This window comes from Tiliqua scincoides, chromosome 1 (assembly GCF_035046505.1).
Source record: "Tiliqua scincoides isolate rTilSci1 chromosome 1, rTilSci1.hap2, whole genome shotgun sequence".
NCBI lineage: Eukaryota > Metazoa > Chordata > Lepidosauria > Squamata > Scincidae > Tiliqua > Tiliqua scincoides.
The window spans coordinates 19009813-19021853 of record NC_089821.1 but is presented as its reverse complement, the minus strand read 5'-3'; the positions used below and the strand labels follow the sequence as shown (position 1 = coordinate 19021853).

General features: G+C 38.6%; 1 protein-coding gene across 5 annotated transcripts in view; it reads left to right on the top strand.

The window, feature by feature from the left end:
• Positions 1–12041, top strand: part of PCNX1 (pecanex 1) — a 103519-nt gene that overhangs the window by 7590 nt on the left and 83888 nt on the right. For all 5 annotated transcript variants that reach the window (XM_066631828.1, XM_066631854.1, XM_066631837.1 and 2 more), the window contains exon 2: positions 9703–9911. In XM_066631828.1, the coding sequence (XP_066487925.1) occupies positions 9703–9911 (209 nt within the window). The remainder of the gene's footprint in view (positions 1–9702; positions 9912–12041) is intronic.

Sequence of the window (12041 nt, the reverse complement as noted above, 5' to 3'; positions counted from 1 at the left end):
AAAGCATTTCTGTCAAATTCTGTAGCTTTAAATGGTTGACGTGGGGCAAGGGCTTAAGAAGAGTCCAGATGGACCAGAAACAAGGTCCATCTAATTCAACATTTTGTTTCCAGCAGTAGCCAGCCAGATTTTATTTGTTTATTTTAAAACATGAATGTGCCATCTTTTCCTATCCTGCAAGGGAGGCTCAGAGGTGGTTTACATGGAATTAATTGGCCAGAAAGCAAGAGAAAAACAATAAACAGCACTAAAAAGTCTCCTGGAAGCTTGCAGGCAAGATAAAAAGGAAGCAGAATACGTAGGTTCTTTTTTGCTATTCTATCCAGTAGCCAATGATAGGCCTGCATGCCATGAGTTTGTGTAGCACTTGTGAACCCTTCAAGAGCACAAAGGTTTGCTACATCCTGTGGCAGTGAATTCTATAAGATAACTGTGCATTAGGTGGAATGGTTTGTTCTTTTTTCTGTTCTGAACCTCTTGAATTATGAGAGAAGCAGAGAAATCTTACCTCACCCTCTCCATTCAATTTATAACTTTATAAACTTGTAAATATCTCCTGAACATGCAAATTGCCTTTTTGTTGTACCTGCAGTAAGCTCAAGAGTGCAGAGATTCCCCAGGTCTCTTTCTTGGCTGGTTGCAGCCAATTTGGACCCTATTGCTGTACATTTGAGGTGGAGAAATAATGTGTATCCATTTTACTGAGCTTCATTTGCCGTTTTGTGACACATTCACTCAGTTTGGAAAGATTCATCTGGCGTTCTTCATAGTCTACTTTAGATTTCACCACAATTGAATAATTTGTGTCACTGATAAACTTGTATCGATTAACCGATAAACACTGCTAACTCCAGATCATTAACAATAGCACTGAACCCACTACAGTTTGGGGGTATCCTGTTCTCTGTTGTAAAAACAGCCTGTTTTTTTTCCTACTTTATGCTTTGTTTTTATTGAACTAGTTAAGAGGGTTTATTCTACTCTCCTGTGAATAGTAAGTTTACCCAGGGCACTTGGACAAATTTTTTTTGAAAGTGTGTATTTCATTTTTTTCTCTATCTACATCACGCTCTCTAAAGAAAGTGAACATGCTAGTGAGGCAGGACATCCCTTTGCCGAATTCATGCTGATTCATCCTTAGCAAGACCTGTTTGTGTAGTTTTAATAGGCCTGATGATGCTATCTATCAATTTGCATAGGACAGAAGATAGTCTGATAGGCATTGTTCCCCAACCTGCACAACTGTTGGCTATAATGTGCATCGTCATTGCCAGAAGATGCCTGCCCTGCTGCAAGCGAAGGGGTCTGCACAGCAGTCCAGGGAATATTGCTGATAGGTCCATCATTTTTTATTCCCCCTTCCTGCTTTAAAAAACAGTTTAGAATTAGTGCTCTACTAAGAAAGCCGCCTTTTCTGACAAGTTGCATTTTTAAAATTAAATTGACAATCTTACACTTGAGTTGTCTAATGAATGCTATCTGACTCTGATGACTTGGTTACTTAATCAGTTAGTTCTAAAACTCTGTACTGTGTCACTTCTTTGACATTGTTCCCACAATGCCTTCTCTGACAGTCATGATTGCAGTGTGGAGAGAAACCGAATATTTCAGTATAAATGAAGACCAGTGGAAATAATTAATAGAGACTTATTAATTAATAGAGACTCTCTGCAATCTCCCTGTCCTCCTTTCACACCTTGGTCATCTGAGGTTGCAATTCTAAGCATGTTTACTAGAGTGGGATTTTGTATTTGTATTGTATTGAAGGTTGCCAATACAATACAAATACAAAATCCCACTGAACTTAGAGGAACCTGCTACTGACTAAACATGCTTAGGATTGTGCTTCATAGATCCTACAACTCCCCTCACTTTTTCCATGCCCTTGCTGGAGTATGTAGTCTTGTTTGTCTTTAACAAGTTTTTTTACCAAATGCCTCCTTTGCTTGCTTTTTTTGTCAACTTATACTTTTTTTGCCAGAGTTTGTGCTTTTTCATTTTCTTTGTGCTTTCTTGTCTTTTATGGCTTTCTTAATAGTATTGCTTAACCATGTTAGCACACCTTTGATCTTGTTTGCAACTTTTCTAATTTGTTGTACGCAGATTATCTGGGCTTTTGTTACAGTGATTTTGTGGTTACTAAGCTTCTTGAATGGATATAACCTTTTTGACTCTCCCTTTCAACTAATTCCCTCATTTGTGAAAAATGTCCTCTTATGAAAGCAAATGAGTCAGTGTTGGACTTTTTAGGTACTCATGTATATCATAGTTTTGTGATCACTGTTCCATATCACTTAGATCTTCAACCAGATTCTGCGCATTGCTTAGTATTGATTCAAGGGTCACCTCATCTTCCTTCTTGTTGAGCCTGTGACTAAGTCTTCATAGGGTTCTCTGATGTTCAGGACAACAAATATTTGAAATTCCTGGAAGCAGGCACTCGGTTCTTAAGCTCCAGCTCTACATTAAGTTGAATAAATATTGCACATTCATAGGCATCTTGGCAACCAGACATCTGGGCTCTTTTCAGCCTAGACAACTTGGTTTCTGCACCTTCAGTTTAGTTTATTAACATTCAGTGAAACTTTAGGTGTGTACATTTTGCTTGACTAAAGGAGTTACTATATTTAACTACTTACATCTCTGGGGATGTTGAGTCAGTTGGGTATTGCAGCATTGTTTTCATCACCATGGTGCTTCAAATTGAGGAGTGCACAAGCTTGAGCCAGTCTGGCAAGGTGAAGAAACTTCAAGAAGAGATTGAGGCAGAAATCTCCTGTCCTAAGCCAGAAAAGGAGTTAGGGTACCAGGAACAGAATATGAGCCTAGAACTCAAAGCATTTAAATAATCAATGTGTTTAAGAGTTTAAATTAATTGTAAACTTAAAAACTGAGTATAAAGCAACCTGTCCCTTAGAAATGAGACCAATGGCTGTCTCAATATGGATGATGTATCTATTCATAATAGATTTGTTTGTGCAGACTGGTTTCTTGTTCACTAAAAAAAAAACAAATTTTCACAGCATGTTCAGAGCTGGCAGGTGGCATACACTGATATGTGTATTAAGGTTGTATTAAAGTTATTAAATTTAATATGTGTATTAAAGTTATGAGTGTGTTGGGACCCAAATGCTGCTGTTCAGCAAATTCCCATGTTATACACGAGTGTCCATATCATGCAGAATATAAACTTTATAGAGACAGAACGGTAATCGGAGGCATCTTTTTTTCAAAAGAAAATTTGTGTAAACAGTAATTCTGGGTAGTTTGGATAAATTTCAGTGTATGTTGTGGGTCATCCTGTAATATATTGTTGCCTTTTTCTTGCAAAATGGATATGACTGTGCTTGAAGCAATGTCCTATTTCAAATGAATTACTGTAACTTAAATCATCCCTGTTAAGAAATAGGATGTTATATATTCTTTGCACATCATGTTTTGCATGAGTCCTTTAAATTTATCAGCTTTTTTCTAGCATCTAACTTGGTGAAAGTAAACTTGAAGCTGCTTAAGAGTCTGGTTTTCTATACTCCTTTATTAAGTAAACACAGAGCACTGCCTTTTTCACTTCTATTTTTCCTTATGCTCTATTTAAGTACTTGAGTTTTGTAGACTGCATTCATTTGATTAGCGTTATTTTAATAATAACCAAAACCTTTAGTGTTCAGAACCTTATGATAATGATAAAAGCCTCATTTGTGCATCATTCTCTGCTTGAACCCTTTCCACATGCCTGCCTGCTGTTCAGACATTCAGATGTTTTTACCACTTCTTTTTAAACTTAAAAAGGCACATGGCTTTTTAATAAGTAGAAATGGCTGCCTGGTATGTGAAATTCATTGTGCCTTTGTGATGGGACCGAACCTGAAATTCTTGTAGTGCCAGCTAGTGTTTGACTTTTGCATTGCAGTAGATCGTTATGCTCCAGATGTGCAGCCTAGAATAGGCCTGTGCTAAAATTGCTTTGTTGAGCAAGATGAAATGTTGCAATGTTTCATGAGACTGGAAGCTTGTTCAAGCAGCCATTCATCAAAACACGAAAAAAATGCAAAGATGTTTTTAATAATATGGAAGAAGATCATTTGGAGGAAAAAAGCCAGTTGTTTAAACCTGATAGATGCAAGACCCAGTTTGAATCTGCAATTGTGCCAAATTTTTTTTTAAGTGACCACTACATTGCAGTGGTTCTCAAACTGGTGGGTTGTGACCAATCCCTTTCCCTTTAAGGGGCAGGGGAAGGGGAGAGGCAGGGAAGTGATTCCCAGGATCGTGCCACTAAGGAGGGGTGAGGGGGGGTGCTTGTGACTTTATGAAGACAGGGCTGCAGGAGGTGCGAGGAGCCCTGCGCAGCCCTCTACAGCGCTCACTGAGGCTTGGAACGTTAGGAGAAAGCAGGTGCAAAGCACTTCCATTTTGCAGGAGGTGCTTTGCGTCCGCTTTCTCCGAAAGTTCCAAACCTCTGGGAGCACTGCAGAGGGCTGCGCAGGGCTCCCCGCACCTCCTGTAGCCTGCTCCAGCCTTGCCTTCATAAAGTATGTCACAAATACCCCCTTGCCCCCCCTTAGCGGGGCTATCCTGGGGATCTTGTCACTGCCCTAGGCCCCCCCCCCCCGCAAGAACTTACTGAGGGAGTGAAGCTCTCACAAAGTTTGAGAACCACTGATATATTCGGTTTTCTTAAACTTGCTGTTGAACTTAGGACTTCTAATTTTTAGGTTAGGCTGAAGAGATTAGTGCTGAATTACAGGTTGAGTCTCATTGTTCCCTTCCCAGAACTCAGGTGGATGGCAAAAATCTATTAAAGCAAATCCATTTAAAAAACAATGTCTTTTTGCTAGGCAATTTACAAACAGCCTTGCTGATCTTTGTGATGCAGGACAGAATAATTAAGCAGACAATTCATCAGTCAGTTTCCCTCCAGGCTGTTACAAAGGTTTCTCTCTGAACCAGCGACCCTCCCTTCACCCAGAGCTCCATGCTGGGGAAGAATGCAAAGTGATTATCTTTCTTTTACCTGCTCCAGGGAAAAGGGAGGGGTTGCTTACCTTGGAATGAAGCTGTTCTAAGTGCCTGGAAAGAGAATGATTGATGGATTGCCGGCTGGCTGCCCTGTCTTGCATTAACAAGGCTATCATTAAACAACTTTTCCCCTTTAATTTTAAGGGCCCTTATTGTGTTGAGATAAAACCACAGATGAAAAAAATCCATGGATAATTAGGTTATACCTGTATAAGGATTTTAGAACATAATGTTCAATGAAATCCTGTTCATGTTTTTTTTGTAAGTAAGTCCCACTGTGTTCTGTTGAGATTACTTCCTAGTAAGTTTGGTTAAGATTGCAACCTTACTATCCTTTATCTAAATTTGCCAAACTGATGGGAGAATCTTTCAAGAATCTTATCTGTGAAATTATGAACTTTGTTACTGTACTGTGTTTCCCACATCCAAAAAGGTGGCTTTTCATATGTAAGACAATTATGAACCTTGAAGGCACAGTTAAGAGAACAAAACAGTAGCTGTTCTGAGACAGGAAATGTGGTGAGACAGTCAATTAAATGCATAATATAAACTATATCCATTGTAAAACCATTCTTATGACACTCCTGTGGATAACGTATTCATTATTGACACTGTGAACAGAGAGTGCAAATTCTATTTTTAAGACAAATCATTCAGTAGTTCATTGCTGTCTAATGTATACTTCCTCGCCAGACAGTTTCATTGTTTTACAGGGCTTCTTAAAATAGTCATTGCTTTAACTTTTGTCTTTTTCTTCTTTCAAGGTATTGGGTGCTAGGGCCAGGCTGAGGCTGCGTGCAGCCCTGCTTGGAAGTAGGCCTGGTGGGGCCTCTGTAGTTGGTTCCCAGGTTTAGGAACAGAGTTAGACCAGAGCACATCAGATATGGCCAGGTTTGTCTAGTCCAGCAGCTTGATATTCAAGTGTTGGTTGCAGAGAGCAGTGTTGCACATCCTTATTCTCTTTTAGCAGGAGATCTCTAGGACCTGAGCATATAGTACCAAGTGGTTTAGGAGGCAGAGCCTCAGTCTCTAGAGTTCAAGTCCTTGACACTATCATATTGTTTCCCTTAATCAGTGATCTGTTAGTGTTGAATATTCAGGGCGTTTGGACTGGATACCTCAGAGTCAGTGGGCTAGAGTGGATCTAATATAGTGGTTCCCAGCCTGGGGTATGTATACTCCTAGGGGTAGTATAGGACTTGACAGGACCTTGAAAAGCAATTGAATAATGGTGGGAAAAGGCAGGTCTGGATTAGAATGCTTTGTCGGACTGGTAAGGCAGGAAGCTGGCTGTGAAAGCCCCAGGAACTTCTAGTTTCTGGTCATCAATTCATGTATTATCAGATATGTTCAGTAGTTGAAAACTTATAAATTTGAAATAATAGCACCTATAATAATTACAAACATCTTGCTAATATGAGAAGTATAATTTATGGAAATGGGCTGCCAAGGAATATGCAATTGAAAAAATGTTGGGAACCCCTGATCTAATATATTTTACAAGCTTGATGGCATATTCAGGGGAATTCAGAGGATTAATAGGGTATTGTTCCAAAATGAAAAATTAGCTTTGCTTATGCACACTCCAACATCAATTCCTCTGAGATACAAGTGTCACCAATGAGTGCTGTTGGTGCCTCCAGAGAGACAGTTCATACCAGGAACTCTGTAAAAGAGGGTGGAACAAAATATATGTTCTATCAGCACTGATGTGGTGTTACTGGGGTGTATCTGGTAGGGTGTATATATTAGGGGATAAGAATACACTGGTTAAATGAAGAGTGGAGAGTTACCTGTTTGTTGTTATGCAGATTTCCCCTGGTGTTGCTATGTTACCTTTTGAAGGAACACCAATAGCTTGGAGCATATTATGTTTGTGTAATCTTACTGTAGGTGCTGGAAAAGTCCTAGAACTACATGATATTGTGGTGATTGCTAATCACTTAAAGATATTGATGTCTTAATATGTGCTTACAAGACAGTAAGAAAGTGTATTGTCTTGTCAAAAATTATTTAAATTTAATAATTATAAATTTAATTATTATAAATTATAAATTTAATTATTATAAATTAAAATTATTTTAATTTAATAATAATAAATTTAAATAATTTTTTTGACAAGACAATACACTTTCTTACTGTCTTGTAAGCACATATTAAGACATCAATATCTTTAAGTGATTAGCAATCACCACAATATCATGTAGTTCTAGGACTTTTCCAGCACCTACAGTAAGATTACACAAACATAATATGCTCCAAGCTATTGGTGTTCCTTCAAAAGGTAACATAGCAACACCAGGGGAAATCTGCACAACAACAAACAGGTAACTCTCCACTCTTCATTTAACCAGTGTATTCTTATCCCCTAATATATACACCCTACCAGATACACCCCAGTATATGTAATCTAATTAGACATTCATATTTAAGAAGGTTCAGCTCAAAGAAGTAGTCTTATTTCATTCTGCTTCTGAGGTTCTACCTTTTGGTACCCCTTCTGCTATCAATGATACATTACTCAGATACCTTGTACCCCTTCTGCTTACAATGACATCTCAACCACCAATATTTTGAACCATGTTGTTGTCTCAGGGAATTTTGCTTGGTTGGCATTTGAAGTTAATGAATTTCACTTGGGTGGCATTTGGGTTAACGTATGAACTGTAGAAACACCTTGGTTAATATTGATGTATATTAACTCCTGTTCATAGAAGGAGACTATGTTTCCATCTCTCAGTTGCTATTGTCCAGATGAAGATAGTGGTCCTGAAGAATAACCAAAAGGTATCAAGGCAGATAGCGTTTGATTAAACTTTGATTCCTCCCATTCATTTTTAACTTTGCTCATACTACATTATTAGAGGTTTTCTTTATCTGTATATTTTTTGAATGTTTTTCTTTTTATTTTATTGTTTTTTTTCTCTTTTACTATAATAAAGTTTTTAAAAGTTCAAAAAAAATTCCTTCCATTCATGTGTACTCAATGGAAATAGATGAAGATATGTTTATTCCTGCTCTCAGAACTAACGCATCTCTCTTGAAATACCTTGGCAGATAGAGTACCATTTTCTTTCCTCCTTGGAAGGTATCGGCATTTACATTGTAGTTGTTCTTTGTGTTCAGTGCCTTGAGCACATTTTATGAAGTGAAAGATCAGGATATAAATCTTTAAATGAATAAAATAAAATTTTAAGAGCTTTTTGAAGAATTAAATGGCTGAAAAGAGATCATTTGGTCAGGGCCCAAGTTTTCTGATTTTTGTGCAGTAATTGGTGGGTCAGTAGAAATAAATCAGAAGTGGAAGTTGCCAATCAAGGGATAATTTATTTGCTACGAATTGGGATTATTAAGAGTTTTACAGTATGTTGAAGAGTTGGACCCCATCTCATTTGTTGGCAATCTCATGCAGTAAAATGAAAATGCTTAGCTGAAGCTTTTGAATTTACTGAAGATAGATTTGAAATGAAATTAAGAAAAACCTGAAAACCTCCAGGAAGCAAATCCAGTTGGAGAGTATAAGCAATAAGTGGAAGCAAGAGGTATGGAGCCTGGGGCAGACTAGGTAAACAAGCATCAGTAAGTTAATGATAGCATTGGTGCCTGATAAATCAGATTACGGTTTTTCACTCTTTTTTCTGAGAAGACTGTAACCCCTTATTTGTGGCTACTATATTTGTGCTAAAACTCTAAAAAAAGTAAGCATATACACAGACCTCCTAAATACCATGCCCCCTTTTGTTTCCCAGTCCTTTGTCTGACTGGCTACATTGAAATGGTTTCAGTTTATAGATTCCTATAAACTGAAAGTATATATTGATAGTATATAATACCTTTGTGTAATTATACACAATGGCATTCTTTCTGCAGGATAAACACGTTAAACTGATAATGGTATTTAGTGTGTAGGAGGAGTTGTTTGGAGTTCTTTGACCTGGTTTGTCTTGCTTTTAAGAAAATAATTATTTTTGTCTTTTAGAGGGAAAAAGTGTTCACCTTCCACAATTGTGGGTTCAGTTATTCAAATGTTTTAGTAGTGTGTTACTTTACAGCATGCTAGTCACCTGGGCTGTTGTGCATTCCTTGCTTTCTTGGTGTTTTTTCTTAAACTGAGAGGATAATCCTATATACGCTCTAAACTGGGAATAAACCCCACTGAACAGAATGGATCATACTTCTGAGAAGACATGCATAGAATTTGCACTGTAAGGCATGAGATGCTGCTACTAGATCGTACCGTTTGGAGGAAAAGTAGGACAGTTTTCCTTTCTTATGAAATGCTCTGTTAGTGCTTATATAATTTGACTTATAAAATGCTGGCAGTTATGCTTCTCCAAGTGCTAACATTTGACAAGACCAAGAAAGCATCAGAATCCTAACTAAATGGATCAATGGGTGTCTGCAAATTCTTCCTGTTATGGAGGAGGAACAAAGATTTAGACAGACCTAAACAAAGACAGAAGGTTCTGTGTACCGGGGGGGGGGGGGGATCTAAATTGTTTGAGTATAATAGAGAAAGTTCAGGGAAAAGAACAGGCTGCATAGAATGCAATTCTAAAAAAAATTGTTGTCCTAAAGTAAGATTATCGCACATGTAGATAGTCTTATGCACCTTGGAGAATCCTAATCATAATTGATTTGTTCGTGTACTTAACTTCAATTTTTTTCTGACTTTTTTGAAAGGCCCTTCCTTCTTCCATGGTGATAGTAGCAATCTACTGCCCAGTGATAGCCGCTCTCTTCATTGTTCTGAAGATGGTAAACTACCGTCTTCACAGAGCGCTTGATGAAGGTGAGATTGTGGAAAGGAATGCCAGTGAGCGTATGGATAGGGGTGCAAAAATGGAACAAGATGACTCTTCTGCGAGGAGGAAGGATAGCAATGGACCTAGGTAAGGAATCTTCAGTATTTTACTTTTTGTCATATGCACATAATATTCCTTCTTCTTATGACCAAAGGCTAAAACAAATGAAAGTTCCCATAACTTAGAGTAAATAGCATTCTCTAACTCAGTGGTTCTTAAACGTTTAGCACCGGGACCCACTTTTTAGAACAGGAGTGTCCAAACTTTTTGGCAGGATGGCCACATCATCTCTCTGACACTGTGTTGAGGGCCGGGGGAAAATAATTAATTTACATTTAAAAATTTGAATAAATTTACATAAATGAATATATTAGAGATGGAACTTACATGAATGAATGAAGGTCTTGTGATAGCTCAAGGTGTATAAAAGACCTTGCGCAAAGCAGGGCTGGCCTTTCCTTTGCTGCCACTTCATAAAAGTGAAACAGCAATCAGCAGAGAGAGGTCAAATAGTCGAACCTTGCACTGAGAGTAGTTGTGTCAGGCTGGTGCAGGCTTCAGCAAGTCTCCAGAGAGCCAGAGGCTCATTGGAGACTGGGGCTCCCTGAGGGCCGGATTGGGGGTCTCCGAGGACAACAAATGGCCCCCACACTGGGATTTGGGCACCTCTGTTTTAGAATGAGAATCTGTTAGGACCCACCAGAAGTGGTTATGACCAGAAGTGACATCATCAAGCAGGAAAATTTTAAACAATCCTAGGCTGCAATCCTACCCACATGTACCGAGGAGTAAGCCTCATTGACTATCATTGCTAAATATACATATACATAGTAGCTTGTTAAAAGTACAGGTCTGTAACATTTCTCCAAATGCAGTCACATACCATGGTAGCATAAAGTCTAATATATTAAAAATAAAATATTGAAATGAATGGGGACCCACCTGACATTGGTTCGTGATCCACCATTTGAGAAACACTGCTGTAACTAATTGGATGTTTTTGGAGTACACATCAGGTTAGCCCATGCAATAAGAGATTTGGGTTGTAATCCCCTGAATACCACCTGGTTATTTACAGTCACTACATTCTTGTGTGCCCATCTTTTTTCTGGAGTTGCTTCATCATTGGAGGTAGATGAGAAAGCTAAACAAATGATTGTACAGTGAAATCTCAGTTTAATGGACTAATGGGGAGAAGGGGTGCTTGTTAAATCTGAATGCATTAGTTGGTTGAGATGCACAAAACGTGTGTGACAAATTTTTAATGGAGCAGAAAACATTCATAGTTTCTGTTAAATCAAGAGTGACTGTAGTTTGGATTATGCATTACTGCAGGCCCAACCACTTCCCACTGTGAGACCCACCTAGCTTAGAAGGACAGACTTGTAAAGAAAGTTTAGTGGGAAAATTTGCATCCCACAGTAGCTACCATGCTCTTAAGTGTCACTTTTTCAGTGCTCCTCTTTCTGCTCATTGCACAGTTTGTTACACATGTTCCCCTTGTGATTTGTTCACCTCATATTTCCAAAAAATTGAAGGGAAGTGTTCTGTGGGCAGTCACCCTTGGTGCTGTACTCTGTTCCCACAGTGTAGTGCTAATGGCAATTCATTGTCTTTTAAGCAGCCTGTAGATCACCACCCCGTTTATAGGGGCTAAGTGTGGGGCTTTCTCATTCCTTTCAAATTTATTAGTATTAGTATACCACTTTTCAACAGAAACAATTCACAATTTAGAAATTGTACCTTGGATCCAAAGAGCTGCTTGAATGAGGGGAAGATATGTTATTGTGCAAAGGGAAAACTACCAATCTCAGCGACAACACCACACCCCAACTGCAAGGTTCTTGACCTTTGAGACTGGCTTTTCGGGAAGCTGCAGCTGGAAAGGAGATAAAGTAGGAAAGCCTTGTTGAGTGAATAAATCCTGCCCATGGTTCCTGAATTCGGGTCATTATCTCTAATTGTGGAAGAGCCTGCATGCTCAGGCTTCAGAATATTGCCTTGTGTTAGATCCGTTTGCATTCTGCAAGTTCCCTTTCTCTCTCATCTAACCTAAATGAGTCAGTAGCACTCTAAAAGTGTTTCTCAAATGTTTTGAATTTAAGCTCCCCTCGGTATGCTCTTGGTGGGGTCTCCAACATAGAGTAGTGTCAAAAGCAGCATTTACAAACTCTGGGTTGGGACATGCTGGGTGGGATCACAAGCCAGTTTCTGGTG